General features: G+C 52.2%; 2 protein-coding genes across 5 annotated transcripts; one reads left to right on the top strand and one right to left on the bottom strand.

The window, feature by feature from the left end:
* Positions 1 to 4,736: 4,736 nt before the first annotated feature.
* ANKRD45 (ankyrin repeat domain 45) lies at positions 4,737 to 16,748 on the bottom strand. Of its 4 annotated transcripts, none has more exons than XM_014581697.3 (6): positions 16,571 to 16,748; positions 12,938 to 13,286; positions 12,052 to 12,219; positions 7,263 to 7,357; positions 6,186 to 6,324; positions 4,737 to 4,804 (listed from the first exon to the last, which is right to left on the bottom strand). In XM_014581697.3, the coding sequence occupies exons 1-6, from the start codon at positions 16,727 to 16,729 to the stop codon at positions 4,752 to 4,754; spliced, it is 963 nt and encodes a 320-aa protein (XP_014437183.2). In that variant the 5' UTR covers positions 16,730 to 16,748; the 3' UTR covers positions 4,737 to 4,751. The 4 variants fall into 4 exon arrangements, 3 of the variants coding, with proteins under 3 accessions (XP_014437183.2, XP_025035380.1, XP_025035381.1); XM_025179595.2 differs by having other exon boundaries at positions 12,938 to 13,237; positions 16,571 to 16,707; XM_025179596.2 differs by having other exon boundaries at positions 12,938 to 13,267; positions 16,571 to 16,618.
* On the top strand, positions 8,439 to 11,353 carry TEX50 (testis expressed 50). The gene is made up of 2 exons (XM_006139368.4): positions 8,439 to 8,938; positions 10,857 to 11,353. The coding sequence occupies exons 1-2, from the start codon at positions 8,609 to 8,611 to the stop codon at positions 11,124 to 11,126; spliced, it is 600 nt and encodes a 199-aa protein (XP_006139430.1). The 5' UTR covers positions 8,439 to 8,608; the 3' UTR covers positions 11,127 to 11,353.
* Positions 16,749 to 18,705: the final 1,957 nt, after the last annotated feature.

Below are 18,705 nucleotides of genomic sequence, written 5' to 3'. Positions count from 1 at the left end.
GGTTCATGGAAGCTCTGCAGTGAATCTAGCCATGCTCTGTGCTTCCCTGGAGGGCCCTCGGGGCAGCCCCTGGTGGGAGCACGGCTCCTGTTGTGCTCCAAGGGTGGGTGGGATTTTTGTTTTAAACGTGAGCAAAGGGGGCAGCAGCCCTGGGACCAGCAATGTTAAAAGGCCTGGAGCGCCTGCTGCTGGTATGACAATGACGGCAGCAGCTCGAGCCTGGGGCCCTTTACGTAGCCACTGCCATGCTGCATGGGTGCCCTGGGGCAGCTCTCTGGGCTGGCCGGGAAGGAGGGAGCACGGCACATTTGGGGCACCAGAGTGCGGGTGGCCAGTGGGGACAGTGAGCGCAGGAGAGAGCTATCTGGCAGACACACTGGGGCCAGCCAGGCTGGGGCTCCGCCATCTTGCCTGCCACCAGACCGGGTAGGTTCTGGCCCCTGGCCTGCCACAAACTCCTTATGTGACCCTGAGCAAGTCACTTAACAGTGCCTTAAGTTCCCCTTCTGTAACTCTGGGCTAATCCTGGCGTGCTGAGGTGTCGGGAGGGTTCGCCTGGGGGCGTATGCCTGCTGGTTTCTGCCCCAGACGTATTAACACCGGCCTGGCAGGGCAACAGCACGTTGGCGGGCTGAGGTAATGCAGGGACTAGGCCCTGCTTTCGCACTGAGGGTACTGTACCCATAAGGAATAGGGGGAAACTGCCGCAGGATTGATCCCAGGCTCCAGCCATTAAGCGTCTCCCGGGGGGATAATGCCATTGTAATGATTGTGCCTGCTCCCCAAAACCTGCTGCAGCTCTGAGGCCTGGCAGCGACGTGACTGGAAATCCAGTCCCAACTGCCTGCATTGCTGGGGGGGGGGGCGGTACTAACACAGGCATAGCCTGAGATGAGACATCTTTCAGAGCTCCCACCCACCCGGCAGGATCTCTGCTACCAAGCCCCACAATGCAGCCACAGGAAATGCACCTCGGAGCAGGGAGACCGGGACAGACCAGTGCCCAATCCCAGGTGCTTCTGAGAGAATTAAGGGAACAGGGCAGTTACCGAGTGATCCTCCCCATTAGCCAGTCCCAGGTTCTGCCAGTCGGAGGTTTAGGGATACTGAGAGCAGGGGTTGTATCCTGGACTGTCTTTGCTAATTGTTCCTCTGGGAACTTGCCCAATTCTTTTTTTGAACCCAGTTATAATCCCCACCCCCCTCTCCTGCCCCAACATCCCCTGGCAACAAGTTCCACAGTGTGATCGTGTGGTGTGTGACCTCTTGTCTGTTTCAAACCTGCTGCCTATTAATTTCAGTAGGAGAGCCTGGGGTTTTGTGCCTTACAGAGGGGTTATTAACTAGAGCCCTGTACATCTGCAGCTATCCGTGAGTATCTGCTTCCGCCGTTCATTTTTTACAGAGACAGATGCAGATACAAAATTTTGTACCGGTGCAGGACTCTATTAGTAACACCTCCCTATTCACTTTCTCCTCCCCCTGTATGATTTTCTGTGCCTCTGTCTATCCCTCCACCCCCACTCTGCTCAAAGCTCCGCTCCCATTAGCTGTGCCTAACTGCACCACTCCAGCCCACGGCTCCTGTGCAGACCTGCTGGAAGTGCTGTGATTTGAATGGAAAATGGTTCCTGCAGCAAGGGCTGGTGCTCTTTGGAGGCCAGGAGGGAGGCTGATGTCTGCTCTTTACCTCTGCTTGAAACCTCCCAGGCATGGCCAGGTGCTGTGGATCTGGAGCCTCCTATTTCCTGCTACTGCTGGCTCGATGCCAGTGGTTCCAGCCCTTTGCTGCTTAACACGCCAGCGTTCCCTCTTTCTAGCCACGGGGCAGAGCCTTTCCAGCAGCTCCAAGGCCTAGGGGCACAGAGCCCTCTCCCCACCTATTCTCCTAGGGTTGCCTCTGGGCCAGGAAGGAACAGCTGGTGCCCGTTTTGGGGGGTGATAAGCCAGGGCTTCCCGTCACAAAGGCAATTTGCCCCAAATTCCATGGTGTTCTGGGTAGCTGCATGGTGCATGTGGGGCAGGGCCACCTCTGGTGGCCAGCCCTCACCCCCACTCCTGTGGGCTGCACCCAGCAGGGCCATCCCTGTGCAGGTGGGGGGCCAGGGACACCCCCTGCTCTGCCATACCTCCACACCACCCCTGCACTCACCAGCAGCCGTGGGAAGCGACGTGCCCTGGTCTTAGCCCGCTCTGCCTGCTCCCAGCCACGATGCTCCGTTTCCTGCAGCCGCTGAGTGTGGGCGGCGGTCCCATCCCCTCCCCCAAGCGGCATGGCTTGGAGCCGGGGGAGCAGAGTGACTTGGGGCTCGGTCACTCCACTTGCCACTGTGCCAGTGAGCATGGGAATGAGTCTCATCCCTGCCCTGCTCCTGCCCCCGGATCTCTGGGCCTGCCCCTCACAGCTCCTGCCCTTATGGCTCTGAGCACAGTCCTGCCTGCCTGCTGTGGGGCTGGCTCCGCCCTCCCAGGGAGGGGGCTGCAGAGGGCTCCCAAATTTCTAGGGACGGCCCTGGCCGGTGCCTCACTAAGCAACAAGGCAACTGTGTATATGAGGGTAACTCCAGGCTTGGCTCCTAATGTGCAGTCCAAACCCTAACCACTAGACAAGGCTGCCTCCTAGTGGGTGCCTAGGCCAGGACTCTGCTCTCTGGAAGTTCTAGGCAAGCTTCGGCCGCCTGTAGCATGGCTCCCATCTTTGTCCTTACCGAGCCTTTAACGCGACTCCCACTGGAAAATGGGAGCAGTGCAAATGCACAGGCAGGCAAGTCAAAGGCAGCAAGGGAAGCGTGGGTGTTTACAGACTCACTTGCCTTTCCTATGGAGAAGGGCAGATTTGCCGGTTATGAGAGTGAAAAGCCCTGCCAGGCGCTTGGGGGAGACCTGGACCTGAGGGAAACAGGAGAGGCCCGGAGAAAAACGGTCCAGCTGTGTTCATCGTGCCTTGCGTGAGCCTCGGGTGCAGCATGAGAGCAGGCAGCAGATGGGAAGAAAGTGGAAGAAAGACTCTCGTGCAGGTTACCACCATGGAAGGGGCCTGTCGGTTTGACAGGCCACACGCAGCGAGTCAGCTGGAACTCAAAGGTGCTCTGTTAATCGATGGGTCGTTTTTACAGGCCCTTTTCTGACCATCGCTGCCCTTTAGTAGTCGGCGGAACAGGTTTTATTACCTCCGCTCATGATAGAGATAGCAGCCAGGGGACGCGCCGAGTCACGGCTCCAGGGGGCTCTTAGTGTCACATACAGGGGCTGCCCTCAGCAAGTTCTTTGCACCCCCAGCGTGAGAGCCCCCTTTGGTTGCCTAGCATGTGTCAGCTCTTTGTGGCATTCGCCTGCCCCACTGAAGCCTTCAGAGCCAGGTCTAAATGAGGTATGGGCTTTGCCGTGGCCCGAGGCATAGGCTGAATTGCCACTGGCGTGGACAGACAGGTACACTAAGTTTTAAAGGGCATTTTTACAAGGTGCCTGTGGCAACGGGCAAAAAAGCTGTTCCCTGACATACCCTTAGGATCCCAGGCGGAACTTGGCTGAAGGACACCAGCACAGGACAGCTGAGTAATCAAAGGCAACAGCTCCTCCCACAGCGGATTTGACTCATTTTGCAGCCCCTTTGGTGCAAGCTGGTGCTCTGCCTGCTGCTGTGGGAACGAATCACACTCGGTGGCGGAGGCGCTTTGATGCTTTTGATTATTTTTTGTGCTTCACCCAGGAGATTCTCCGAGCAGCCGCGTGCTGGCTGCACTAGCCAGCTGAGCGGATGGAATCCATTCCGATAGCTCCTGGCCGAGCGCTGCTTGTGGGCAGCCCTGCAGCACGGGAGGCAAATCCCCAGGGTCTGGCATGAGGAAAAGGAGCCCCCGCATAACCCTTGGAGGCCACGCCGGCTTGATGCAAAACACAATGAGCGTGTGTACCGGGCCCTCCCAGTCACAGAATGGCGTCGATCCTAACGAGAAAGAGCCTGAGGTTTAAACAAGCCTGGGGAAAATAACCGAGAAGCACCACGAAGGCCAGACAAGGGAGCCAGAGCGCAGCCTCCATCCTTCGCCTGGCTGGGCGATCTTACGCTGCACCCCATGGTGGGGGGAGATGGCTATTTTTAGAGGCGCTTTCTCCTTCCTGTTTCAGGGGGCATGATCCTCAGAAGGTTTTCTGCCCTCTGGGACAACGGCAACGCCTGGGAAAGCGCCCGAGAGGTACGGCCGGCTCAGCCTGAGCTTTGAAAGTGGGAAGTTCCCGGCCAGCTGGGGCTCTCGTGCGGGTCTGCAGTTAGGAGCCTGGCGGTGCAAAATCCACTCTAAATGAAGGGTCTGAGACGGGCTGCCCCCTGTTGGACTCACTGGGAGCTGCCGGTGCTTAGCCCCTCTCAAGATCAGCCTCCAGCTGACTCGAGTGGTGAAACGACCAGGCTCCGGATCAGAAAGGGCCTAGCGGCAGGAGATTCCACCCCAAGGACAGTGTCTAGCCTCCTCCTGCGGGGGTGCCCCAATACAGCCTCATTGAACTGGAAGTGCCACTCCCCCGGGTGAGCGCGGGGGCAGCTAGTGCTGCATCTGACCCCACAAAGCACCCTGGCTGTCTTGGCGTTCAGACACTGAGTACAGCTGGAGCTGTCCTGCTGAGTCTCCCCGTGGGCCTGGCCCCGCCCGAAGCTGGGCTCCGGGGCTGTACCTCCGGTTGAACAACTACATGGGTGTGAGCCTTAAAAACAGATGAGACCTGAGCCAGGCAGGAGCTGTGGGAACGAGGCTTCAGCTTTTGTTGCAGTTCTGCGCAGACTTGGCGCTCTTCACCGTCGGAGGGCCTGCAAGACAGCAGATTTCCAAGCGATGTTCCGTTGTGCCCCGACTCTGCCTCCCCTAGTGCAGCTATGGACTAACGCGTACAGCAAGCACGGCCGTGCAGCTGAGTGAGCTAAGGCGACTGGCCGCATCGTCACCAGACCCCGAGCCAGAGGGCTACGCACACCGCTCACTTTTGTCAGACGTGCTGATGGGCCGTTCCCTTGCCGTATGCCCCTTCCTCGGGAGAGCTATTCAATCCCCGTGCTTTTAGGCTGTGGGCGGGGTTTCAGGCGGGCGCCTCTGACATGTGCTCTCCATCTTAGCTCCAGCTACCGAGCCTTTGGTGTCTAAGGGGAATCCCAGCCCAGATGTGCCGAGTGATTCCTTTAAGAGCTTACACCCAGGTCTCTTCCCCATTACTTGCTCTTCCCTCCCCACTCCCACCTGCTTTGCAGGCCTCTGGCTTCGTTCCTGGGAGGGAAGAGGGCTGGGAGAGGACAGTGCAGGAAGGTTAGGGCAGGTGAGGGACTCAGGGCTTGAGGAAGGCAGAGTTTGTGGCCTGAGCAGAGGAATGAAGTGAGGTGGGTGTGAGCACACGGGCAGGGCTCAGCTTGGAGCCAGAGAGGAGTTTCCGGGTGCTCTCCTGTGTTTTGGGTGGCTCCGAGGCCAGGGCAGCGCATGGGTGGCCGGGGCTGAAAGCCTAGGTGACTGAGGGACTGCTGGGGCTTGGGAGCCAGCGGGAAGAGGGAGGGCGTCCTGGCCAGGGATCACCTGGGCGTGGGATACGGACGGGCAAGCAGTCCATGATTTCCTGAGGCGGTGGGAGGAAAAGAGCCCCCTGCAGCCCTGTTCGCATTCCTAGCTCTGCGTTGCTCCCCGGCCCAGGTGCCCACCTCTCCCCCGCCTGCCATTCTGCAGAGCGTCTGGAGGGTTCATCTCTCCCTCCCCCGTCAGCCGGGCTGGAGCCCAGCACAAAGCTACCCCAGAGGACCAGGGCATCAGGCCCATCATCTTTCTGCGGCCGCACACCCTTGGGTAATCTCATCCTACAAATGCCCGATCCCCCAGACCACCTGGCAACAGATGGGTGACATCTGCATCGGCATGGTCTCTCCAGAGCCCACCCTGTGTTCGGTGGCGATGACTCTTTGAATGTCGGTTCAGTAATTGATTCATGTTCACTAATGATGATTAGACACGGACACTGATGATCATATAACAGAACATAGAATCATAGAGCTGGAAGAGACCTCAGAAGGTCATCAAGTCCTGCCCCCTGCACTAGGCAGGACCAATCCCAACTAAATCAACCTGGCCAGGGCTTTCTCATGCTGAGACTTAAACACCTCTAGGGATCAACCTGGCCGGTCCTGCCCTGGGATCCGTAGCCCCAGTACTCACGGGGCATGGCCAGCTTTGTGAAGATGGGCAGCATGATCTCTTCCAGATGCTGCTTCTGATCCACGAAGTCTTGCCTGGTGGGCTCCTTGGTGTTCTCAAGCCAGTCAGATTTCACCCGGCAGGCACTCAGAGACATGCTCTGTAGGAGGGATGGGGAGAGGAGGGATTCACCTTAGAGAGGGCGAGCTCCGGAGATCTATCGCTTGTTCTAGAGGAGGTTACATGGGGCCCCTCTCCACCAGGCAGGAGGCTGGAAAGCAGCCAGGTGATCTAAGCAAGCTTACAGGCCTGCCCCCAAAGGGAGGGGGCACCACTGGCCTGCTCGGACTGCACCTGGCCTCTCCTGCGAGGAGCTACCAATAAGGCCCAGGGTAGCAGGTAACTGCGGAGAGAGGTGCAGTGATCAGAGCACAGAGTGGGAAGCCAGGCACTCCCAGGAGATCAGCCAGAGCCTGATGCTGACTCTGCCTGGGCACGACTCCTCGCAGCCCAGCCGTGCTGTAGCTATAGGGGAGGCTGCGGCATGACCCAGCACTGAGCGCCCAGCGAGAGGGCTAAGCAGCAGGCAGGGCCGCAGGCTCTGTTCTCCCTGTGTGACCTTGGACTCACCACTTCCCCTCCCCGGGGTCACCATCCCCACCTGGGAAAGGGGACAAGACACACCTGGCCGAGGACCCAGGAGGCCTCATGCATATGCATAAAGCTCCTGGGCTAACTCCTCAGTGGTCTTTAGGAGCCTGACTCCCATTGAAATCAATGGGGGTTGGGCACCTAACTAGCTTTGAGATGGGAGCCCTGGGTGTTATCTGGCCCCTTCTCCAGCAGGCTATCAAAGGACTATCATAGGGACCATGGGAGGTCATCGAGTCCTGCCCCCATGGCAGGACCCATCATGCCTGGGCTGAGCTGCGCGCTTCTGAGGGTTCGCTCCTCCCCTCTGGCTGGGGAAGGCTCGGCAAGGGCGGTGCGAGCAGAGAACCTCCAAGCCCCCCAAGCCCCCCGAGCCCCCCGGCTCGGCAGCTCTAACATTCCAACCGCGACTAAGTCGGCTCTCCCGAGAAGAGCCCTGCACTGCACCTTGTCTTCCTTGTTCAGCCTTCCCTGCACCTTCTCTGGATCTGCAATCGTTGCCTGGACGTGCGCAATGAGCGTCCGCAGGGCCTGCTTGGCTTCTGAGAAACAGATCACATGTCACAAAGGGGGTTTGGATCCTGGGGGCCGATTCACAGACTGAGGCAGGGGCTTGTCGCGAGGCAGATAGCTACACTAAAGGGAGCAGCCTCCTGGCTCATGTTGATCCAGATTTTGCCCTTCCTTGGAAGCCCTTGGGGCTTATAAATATTAATGATCTGATGGGGCTAGGTCTATTGTCCCATTGTACAGATTGGGAAATGAGGCACTACCGGGCCGATCCGCAGCCGGTGTAAATCTATGCTTTCAATGCCAGGGTATGCCAGGCAGGGCTCTAGGACAGATGGGCCTGCCCGTGAGATGGTGGTGCCCCTAGCTCCCCTGGACTTCCAGGGGAGTCCCAAGAGCTCCGCCCCTCTGGATCACACCAACACTCAGGCTGCAAACCTGGGGGGTCACTGCCCTGACCGAGTTATGGGGCGGGGGGGAGGGCAGACTGTGAACCTCAGACTCACAACAGAGCAGTTACCCACATGGGGAGTGCGACTTCAGTGGGGCTAGTAGTGTGCCGAGGGGGTTCCCAACCACTCAGTGACGCCAGGTTCCATGTTCCCCAGTTCCATAGATATGGGTGACAGGGGAGGGATCACATGGGGATTACCTGTTGTGATCCCTCCCTCTGGGGCACCTGGCATTGGTCACTGTCGGCAGACAGGACACTGCGCTGGATGGACATTTAGTCTGACCCCGTCTGGCCGTTCTTATGTTTAACTGGCTGTATCAGACCAGCGCCCTGTATTAGTAATAGCTTGCACTTACATTCCATCTGCGGATTTCAAAGCACCGCACCAAACGGGTCAGTAGTATCTCTGCTCCACAAATGGGGAAACTGAGGCCTGGAGCGGCTAAATCGGTTGTAGCGCTGGGATTAGAAATCAGCCTTTCTAAGCCCTCGTCCCACTCTGGCCCCAAAACCAGGTGAGGCTGCTTATTTCTTTAACTCCTTACAGGGCCCGCCGAGAAAAGCTTTGCCGTCCTTGTGACATCACAATCCCTTTCCTGAAAGCAAACCACTGGCTGATGATGTCACCAGCTGACAGCCCCTCTGGCACTCAGGCCTGGAGTTGGAGCCAAGCCACGAAAGGCCGGGGGGGTGGTGAGGTTCGTTGGCTTTACATCCACCCAAGGCAATACAGTATGAACTCTCAGGGCTGTTTGCTGCTGGATCTCTGGCTGCAGCTGGTACCCGCTGATGATCAAGTCACTGGAGCCCTTTCCTCTTAAAAGAGAAGATGATGTTTGTCCGAGATCTCTTCCTACTCTTTCCTGTCTGGATTGTCTTCTTGTTCCAGGACAGCCTCTGCCTTTGTGATCGCCCAAGTTGGGTCAGAGTGGGATGGGAAATTCTCCCAGAGGATCTGGAACAACTGCAGCTTGGCGCTCAGTTCCAATCTAGCTGCCTGCCCTACCCTCTGGACCAACTGTCTCACTGCTTTACCAGCCTGGAAATAGCCAGAGACTGCTTAGAGGTTCTGTATGGCAGCTGCAAGATTACTTTTTTCCTCCTGCTAGGTTTATGTGTACGCTGTCTTTGGAGCAAACTGAGAAGGCCTCAGAAGAAGGTGAGTGATGTAAAAGAGCAAGGTGGAAATGGTGAGGGTTAGATTAGAGCATGGAACTGAAAAAAAAAAAATCAACTACCTCTGCTACTGACTCCTTGGCTGGCCTTGGGCAAGTTCCTTAAGCCTAAATTTTCAAACAGTGTCTGTTAATCTGGGTGCCTCCATTTTGAGGTGCCATTGAAGATGTGGAGCCAACAGGTTCAGAAATTGGAGCCTCAAGTGAAATCCACATTTGGACACCTCAGGCCTGATTGTCAAAAATGCCCAGCATTCAAGATCTCCCATTGACTGTACCCAATTCTCCAGGGTCTCTGCTCAGCACTTTGGGAAGTCAGCCACTTATGTAGGTGTCCAACTATCCTGTGCTTTGAAAAGCTGGGCAGAGCGCCAGAGGCATTGTCAGCTTTTGAGTTTTGTGCCCATAATCCAGCCATAGGCTGTGAAAAGCTAGAGCCAAGGCACTAATATGGAGAAATAGCAGCCAGTCCAGGAGAGCACCCATTGCTTTGCCTTGGATTGAGTCCCATTTCCTGGGGGAGATGGGAGCCCTCTGGGTGCAATCAGAGGTCTAGGGGAAACCCCCAACCCTGTGCTATTACTTGAGTAGCACTTGCCCCAATAAAGGATCAGGGTCGCATGGTGCTCGGTGCTGCAGAGACAGCAGGAAAACAAACGCAGTCCCTGCCCGGGGAGCTCAGTGTTTGTTACCGAATGGTGCTCTCAGTTCAGAGGGGAAAGGAACAGGCATTGGAGAGATGAGAGGGCGTCGCCCTCCAGCATTCGGTGAGCACGCACCAGCTGACACCTGGGACCGTGCCGCCGCCAACGAATCCAAAGTCCAAGGGCTTGTTCCAGCCGGCCCGTGTGGCAGGGCTGCCGTCTGCGCTCAGACCACACGGAGCCCTCAGTGGGGAGACGCTTTCACATGGAGTCAGCTCTTGGCCCAGGCCCTCAAAGCATTCGGGCTCCTAAAGTCACTGGAGTCAGTGGAAATGAGGAGCCGAGATGCTGTTGAGGACCTGGGCCTTGGTGCTTTTGCAGCACGGTGCTGTGGGCGGTCCTACATCCGACGGAGGGGCTGTTCACAAAGTACGCTGCGGCTCACATCAGTGAGTTTTGCCATCCACATCAGGGGGCCCAGGATTGGACCCTACACCAGCAGTGTCTGATGAAACGTGATTTGTTGATCATTGCTCTCTTCAGCACCGCTCCCCGAGGCTGACAGCCTCTCCGTGAAGGACCGGTTTTAAAGGTTCAGGTCAACTGGGCCTCATTGTCTGAAACGGAATTGTTATTCTGAGGACTGACCGTACCAGCAAAGGACACAGTAGCATGGGTTTGCTCAGGAATTTCTCTCAGGCCCCACGAATATAGCAACATAAGAATGGGCAGACTAGCAATCGTCCAGTCCAGTGTCTCAAGGACAATGCAAGAAACCCCCGCTAGGTGAATGTGGGGCAATCTCATCCTAGTCTCTAATAGTTAAGAGATTGATTTAACCCTAGAAAGGGCAACGGAGACATTTGAAAGTACTGTAACAGCGAGGGTAAAACCCAGAGGGATCCTTAGCAGATGAATGGGAGGGTACGTTTTTTTATAGCAACCTGCAGAGAATAAATCTCTGGAGAACAGGCTGGACCAGATACCCCTCTGGTATGAACCAGCATAGATCCATTAAGTCCATGGGCCAGATCACCAGCTACTATAACACAGACTAGTTCTCAAGTCAACAGGCCAGATCCCCTGGCGGGGGTCAATCAGCATCACCCCACTGAAATCAGCAGAGGTGATTTACACTGGCTGAAGATCTGGCCTGCAGTCATGTGACTGGGGGAGAAAGAAACACAGCCAGGCTGATGCCTTTTGGCTCTCTAGGAACAGAATCCCTGTAACCCCGTCGTCTGCTTTGTCTTCCCAGGTGTCCGTCCAAACCTCTTCCTTGTCCGTCACAACGGAATTCCACGCTGAGTGCACCTGCAATGTGGACAAGATGCTCTGCAGGCTGGTGGCGAACACGTCTGTCATGATGAAATACCTGAAGTACGTGTGCCACCAGCAGAGGAAAGAAGCCAGGCAGCGGAAGCTAAGTAAGAAGAGGAAGGGAGAAGAAATGAAGGATGAAGTGTCCTTCCCCATTTGTCCCTACAGCCACAGCTCCAGCATGGATACCGTGATGCAGGAAGTGTAGGGGAGCGGATGCCCCCGGGGACAGCAATCCTATTTTTGTGCTCTAATCGTTGTTTATCCAGATTCTGTGCAAGGATGTTGCTAAGGCAGGAGAGCGGGGAGGCCAGGGACAGAGCCAAGGCGCATGACAGTGTGAGAGCTGAATGTTGTTGAGGATCTTGTGGACAAGGGGGAAAAGGAGGAGGGGGGAACGAGGGACAATTAAAAACAATCTTTCAGAACATTGCACCGGGGAGAAAGAAGCCCAGGTTCTTTCCTTGATCCATCTGCTTTCCACCACTCCCACAATGCAAGGCAGCTGGAAAGCTGCCTCATCCAGTTAGCTGGGGGCTCGTCTCGCCAAAGGTGAATCCCCATATGCGTGGAACCAGAATAAGAGCCGGGCACCAGCCCGTCCAGTGGGTCTGGCCACGGGACAGGGGGCATGAGCCACTGTGTCCAGCACCACTGGCTGCTAGAATGGCCCCTTAGGGTGGCAGCTGTGGGGTGTAACAGAGCAGCTCTGTGCCTGCGGTAAGTCACACCAGGGGCCACACGGCTGCTTGACTGCCCTGCATGTCAGGGAGCTGCACGGACAAAGTAAACCAGCCTTGTCCCTTTCCCACTGGTCCGGCACCAAGCACAGCTTGGCAGGACCAGAGAACCCCAGCCTGATGCAGACTTTCCTTGGGGCATAGGCAGCCTTCCACAGTTACTGGAGCAGATCTCACGTTAGTAGCTGAATTTGTTGTTGGATCAGTCACCTTACGGGCCAGGCCTAGCGTAGTGTTTGAAATTGCCCTGGCCTACAGACATGGGGGCATATCCTCGCTCAGCTGGTGTAAATCAGCTCCAGTGCAGCTCTGATGGACTTCCAACAGCTGAGGCTCTAGCCCGCGGTGATCACAACCCCTGTAGCCAGCCAGTGTGGGCGTTACCAGTCTCACCTGCCCAGTCCAGGAAGTCAGCACAGTCCGTCTGTGCATAACGGTGGGCTATATCTCGGGCCTTTTCACCCCGGAAGGTTGTGGCTAAAATATCAGCTTCCAGTTCTACCAGAGTTTTCAAAGTCTCCAGCTGGCCCCAAGCTGCCGCACAGTGCAGGAGCGTGTAACCTGGGGGACGAAAGAAAAGGCATGAGAACCAAAGGGAGAGGAATCTTGCTGGGGGTTAACTGCCAGCTAATAATACTTTGCATTTTCAGAGCAACTTTCTTCCCAAAGTGTTATGTACCCGTGGCCCCCACCTTGCCCTGAAATACAGCTGCCACGGCAGCGTGAGGGTGAGGAGAAAACTGTAACCAAGGGCAACCCTCAGACACAAGGTACAGGGATGGAGGGGAGGGGCAAGACATGTGGAGTCTGGAATCAGTCCTGTGACAGTGGAAGGGGTAGATTTGCAGCAAGGAAGTTGGAGAATTTAAGTTGCAGGAGGTGGGCTGGGGCAGCAAACCAGGAAGCTCAACTTTTAATAGTGAACAGCTAAAAGAAGGGAACAGAGGAGAGGCCAGGATGGGGGAGTGAATGGGCATGGAGAGGAGGTGAGTATGAAGCCATGTGGGGATCTAGGGCCGGAGCCAAAGCCAAGGGAAGTCAATGGAGAGGCTCCCGAGATGTCAGTGGTATTTGACTCAAGATCCGCAGAGGCAGAGGGAAGGGTGGACCGGACAGAGTAGGTGAATGTGAATGAAAGGGGCCAGGTTTTGCTTGGAGGAGCAGAAGGGCTGACTTAGCACCACTGCAGTCCGTGGGGTTAGCTTGGATGGGAACTGGGTCAGAGCTGGCGTCAGCAGGTGTGTGGCCAGCCTGCTGCCCCCAGCTGTCAGCAGCGTACCCCTGGCTGTTTTATCCTGCATGTCCACCCCGTATTTTGCCAGTGCTCTGACAACTGCACTCTGTCCAGCCATGCAGGTTGCATACAGGAGGTCTCTCCCTATGATGTCCTTGTCCAGGAGAAGCTTCATGGCCTTTTCCCCATCAGGGTCTTCTGGGTCAGCAAAAATCTGCTGCACCCCTTCCACATCTCCAGTGAGAGCAGGCCTCAGGAGAGGGTTAGAATACTCTGTCTCCTTGGCCTCCCCTGTATCGTCTGGCTGTGGCGCTCCTACTTGCTCCATTGGGTCGAGAGCAACACCTGCCGAGAAAGGAGGAAGAGGACGGAATCCTGTAAAGAGGATGGAATCCTGTAAAGAGGATGGAATCCTGTAAAGCAGCTGATTGGTTTTGCACTGTGTCCCTTACATATAACCACCCGCGTCTCTTCCAAAACAGAATGCGGCACAATGTTTACCAATGACCCTCCCAGATGCAGAGGCACTCGTTTACATTGGTGCCAGCTCTCATTGTTTATCATGGATCTTGTCATTTGTAGGTTGTTTTTTTAAAGCCCCAGAGGCTGGAATCATGCTATTGCATGAGCATCTCAGCTTTCATTTAAAAAGCAAAATACAAGAGCAGATTGCTGCGATAAATTAAGACTGATTTCCATGAGTTCATACATCAGGCAGAGCTTGGTAGAACAAGACATTGAACTTTCTGTGAACTCAGTAGCCCTTATGTAAAGTTTTCAAATGTAATTTGCCCCTCTCAATTTAGTTCCATTACTGTATATTCATTACAGTGCTGGCTCCCCCTGCTGGCTAAAGAGAAGCACAGCAGTTCATTGTGTGACCTTTTACTAACCCTGCTGCTGTTTTTGATCTGAGGAAGTGGGTCTGGCCCACGAAAGCTCATCATCTAATAAACCATCTTGTTAGTCTTTAAAGTGCTACGTTGTCCTGAATTTTGCTTCAGCTACACCAGACTAACACAGCTACATTTCTATCACTATCCTGCTGCTGGAGAAGGATAATTATTTTGGTATTGGAGCTTGTGGGTCCCTGTCCTTTTGCAACTGTTAGGGATCTTGCATAGACCAATGATTAGAGCCAAAAGTTGGCATTGCTGAGTTCTAGACCTTGCTTGACATTTACTAGCAATGGGTCTGCTCCATCACCCACTGAAATCAATGGGAAAACGCCCATTGATTTCAGTAGACATTGTTTGAGGTCCTATGTGGCCTTAGAGTCACCTGACTTTTCCAGGCATTGGTTTCTCTGCTAGTAAAATAGGGATGATAATAATATACATTTGCAAGGTTGCTGTGAGGCAATTAATTACAGCCGTAGGAAACTAGCAACAGTGATGTCGGTGGGGAGATAGGGACATAGTATTTAATGCCATTGAAACTGGACACACTGGCTGTGTCTAGACTGGCAAGATTTTCCGCAAAAGCAGGTGCTTTTGCGGAAAAACTTGCCAGCTGTCTACACTGGCTGCTTGAATTTCCGCAAGAACACTGACTTCCTACTGTAAGAAATCAGTGCTTCTTGCGGAAATACTATGCTGTTCCTATTTGGGCAAAAGTCCCTTTTGCGCAAAGATTTTGCATAAAAGTGCCAGTGTAGACAGCTCAGATTTGTTTTGCGCAAAAAAGCCTCGATCGTGAAAATTGCAATCGGGGCTTTTTTGCACAAAAGCGTGTCTAGATTGGCACGGATACTTTTCCACAAAAAGTGCTTTTGCGGAAAAGCGTCCATGCCAATATAGACGCTCTTTTCCTCCAATGCTTTTAACGGAAAACTTTTCTGTTAAAAGCATTTGCGGAAAATCATGCCAGTCTAGACGTAGCCACTTTGTTTTTTGTAGGGATGCACTAGGAAAATTATATGTATATAAGTATTTAACATGGACTGTCAATTGCAGTTAATGCAAGCGATTAATGCAAAACAAATAAAATTAAAAATAGTGACTAACTGCAATTACAATGACACTGTTAGACATTAATGGAATACCTATTTACATTTGTATAAATATTTTTGGTATTTTTCTGCATTTTCAAATATATTGATGTCAATTATAACAAGGAATACAGAGGGTAGAGTGCTCACTTTATATTATTTTCATTAGTATTGGTACAGAAAAAAAAATCCAAAGCAATGCAGACCAAATGCACCTTCATTTGCATCATATAAGTCAGAGACCACCAACAGAAATTAACCTTTTTTTTTTTTAAGGAACATCATCAGCATGAACACATGTCCCGGAATGGAGGTCAAAGCGTGAAGGGGCTCTCCTAAATGTTTAGCATATCTGGCATGGAATTGCCTTGCAACATTGGTTACAATGGTGCCATGAAAATGCCTGTTCTCACGTTCAGGTGACATTGTAAATAACAAGTAGGGAGCATTATCACCTGTAAATGTAAACAAACTTGTTTGTCTTAGCAATTGGCTGAACAAGAAGTAGGACTGAGTTGACTTGTAGGCTCTAAAATTTTACTTTTTTTTTTAAGTGAAATTCTACATTTGTAAACAGGACTTTCATGATAAAGAGACTGCACTACAGTACTACTATGAGGTGAACTGAAAAATACTTTTTCTTTTATCTTTTTTTACATGGCAAATATTTTAATCAAATAATATAAAGTGAGCACTCTGCACTTTGTATTCTGTGTTGTAATTGAAATCAATATTTGAAAATGTAGAAAAACATAAAAAAATTTATAATACTTTTAAATTGGTATCCCATTATTTGCAGTGTGATTAAAATTGTGATTAATTGCAACTATTTTATCCCATGATTAATTGCAATTTTAAAAATCATTTGACAGCTGTAATATGTGCATTGTTTATTTTCATTTTCTCACAAAAGAATTTATCTACAGATTTAAAATACATAAGCACTTTTGAGACTAAGGAATCAAAACACAGGGGATTTTAGTGTCAATATGCTCCATAAGAGTGGAACTTTCTAGGGATAGTTTGGCATGTGTTTCGCCAGGATCAGAGCCTAACTCAGTTAATTCGGGGCAGAGGATTATGGGATGTCCCAGTGAAGTCAGTGACACTCTGCAGAGGAAGAAGGGTCTGTACTTGGAAACTACCTCAGGCCCAATGTCATTTAAGCTGACAGGAAACATTTGGTTTGTTTTCTCATGACTGGGTAAATACATTCTTACTGTGTGGTTACTTCTCTCTGCAGCCATGGGAAAGTGCTGTTTGCACAAACATTTAAGAAGAGAAGCCATGTTAGAGGAGTATTTGCCCTAAAAAGACCTGATCCTGACTGGTGCTGGGTGTCCCAGACTCACTGATCCCAGTGGGAACTGCAGGCACCACGCTCACCCCCTTTTTGGGGTAACTGTGTTGAAAAACACACGCGAAAGGGCCAGTTGTCAAGGGGCAGTCCCCTGCACTGTGGCTTCGAAGCTCACACGGTGGGGGCTGACTGCACTGGATTAGGATGTAGCAACTTCACTGTTCTCTGCTCAGAAGCGTCTTGGTGGCTTCCAACCAGACCCCCAGCACCCAACATGGCACGTCCCACATCTCCCTAGCGCAGAGTCTCAGGATCAGACCCTTAATGAGAACACTGAACAAGACACAATTTGGGCCCCATAGTTCCTGTAGGGCTCACATAAACAAACCTGTGCATAGGATGTGTGTCCTCCCCTCCGAGTCCCAAGGAAACTATTCCCGGCCCTGACTGGCCCCACCGATGCAGACAGCTTCTGTTGTTGCCATAGCAACTGTACGCTGTGCGCCAGCCTCTCTGTGCCTGTCTGGATTCCAGGGAAGGCTGACATCACGGAAAGGCCCCGCCCAGCCAGCTGAGGGACCAGGCTCACTGCAAAGGGTGCACAATGCCTCTATGGCTGGAAGTGAGAGAGCCAAAAGGGAAATCACTGGTTAATACGGCTGGAGAAACCATCAACACCTTATGATGCCAGGAAATTTCAGAGGGTCTGTAACTTTAAAAACAACAAATGGTCCTGTGGCACCTTAGAGACTAACCAAAATACATAGAATCACGGGCAAAACTCACTTCATCAGATGAATTGGAGTGGAAATAATATATATGTTTCTGTTATTTCCGCTCCAATATATTATTTCCACTCCAATTCATCTGATGAAGTGGGTTTTGCCCATGAAAGCTCATGATTCTATATATTTGGTTAGTCTCTAAGGGTACGTCTACACTGCACACGTATTTGTATCCCAAAATAGCTATTCTATGTCTTGATAGCGTGCCCATTATTTCGAAATATCGTTCAAAATAACAGGAGCACTATTCTGACGTCCCTGTAAACCTCATTCCATGAGGATTATGGGGCATTTCAAAATAGCAGTGTATTTTGAAATTTGGTGCTGTGTAGACAGCAGCAAATTATGAAATAAGCTATTTTGAAATGCACTCAAAATATGCTACGCAGTTTGCTTATTTTGAGCTAAGGGTGCAGTGTAGATGCACCCAAAGGTGCCATATATATTTATATATATATCAGCAGAAGAAATACCTGTCAATTGTAGGACTTGTGTTACTGAGGCTACTTAAGTGGTGTGCTGGATGTGTCCCATACATAGCTTTTGATGTGGAAATGTAGCCGCCTTGAATATTTTAAATAGAAAGGTGGGGTAAAAATATTTAAATAAATAAAATAAACAAATAAAAATGGTAATGGCAGGAGAAAATTGGCTTTATAGCACTAACCAGTTAATTTCTTAGTTCTATATCCTGCCCTGTAACAAATGCGTGGTGTGATCATGGGCCAATCATGCAAACCCTCCATGCATCCCTTTCCTCATCTGCAGAATGAGGATAATGACCCTTACCCAGAGCACAGGAAGAAAACCCACCCCTCTCCAAAATGTCTAGGATTTCATTTGAAATAAGAGGAAATGTGCCAAGCCCTGTGTTTATGGATGCTAATATATCTAGATTAACGCACTTACAAATTTAGGATGTTTTTTTTTTAAAAGTGTGACCCTGTGTTTTATTATTCTGAATTCTTGTCATCAGAAGTGCTGAGTCATTAAGTCACGTTTGGTAATCTATTAATCGGTGGGTTGGTGACACTTCACTTTGGTTTGGCTATGGTTTGTCCCAACATGGTGATGCTCGCTTGAGATGTTCCTCCATAACAGTTCACTGTGGGGCTTTATTGTGACACAGTGATACTTCACTATGCTGTGATGCCACTTTGCTCTGATGCTCTCCTGTGGCCTGGTGATACTCCATTGTGGCCTTATGACCCGTTAGTGTAATATGATTCTCCATGACACATTGCCATGATGGAGGGATGCAGTACTGTGAGGCGAAGGCTTCTCCAAGACACTATGACACTTAGTGATGACCCATTGCAATGACACAGTGACAGTTGATAGTGCCCCATTACCATGCCACTCGGTGGTGACTGTTGCCTTGACACTTGGCAGTGACCTCTTACCATTCCCCTTGGTGGTGGCTGCCGTCATGACACTTCCCCATGACAAAGTGAGACAGTGGTTGACCTGTTACCATGACACTTTGCCATGACACTAGGTGGTGACCCGTTACCATGGCGGTGGACTGTTGCCGTGGTGCTGTGACACGTGGCAGTGACCTGTTACCATGGCCATGATGCAGCGACCCTTGGCAACCCTTCAAAACACAAGGTCCTGTTTTCTCAGCACCCCCGCCCCATTAAAATAACCCGCCCAGGCTGGCCTGGGCTGTTTCTTGCTGCCTCTTGCAAGACTCAGCAGCTCCCCATCTTGTTGTGCAGAGATGGAAACACAAGGG

The sequence above is a fragment of the Pelodiscus sinensis genome, chromosome 9, assembly GCF_049634645.1.
Source record: "Pelodiscus sinensis isolate JC-2024 chromosome 9, ASM4963464v1, whole genome shotgun sequence".
NCBI lineage: Eukaryota > Metazoa > Chordata > Testudines > Trionychidae > Pelodiscus > Pelodiscus sinensis.
The sequence above is the reverse complement of the archived record's forward strand: the minus strand, read 5'-3'. Positions and strand labels throughout refer to the sequence as shown.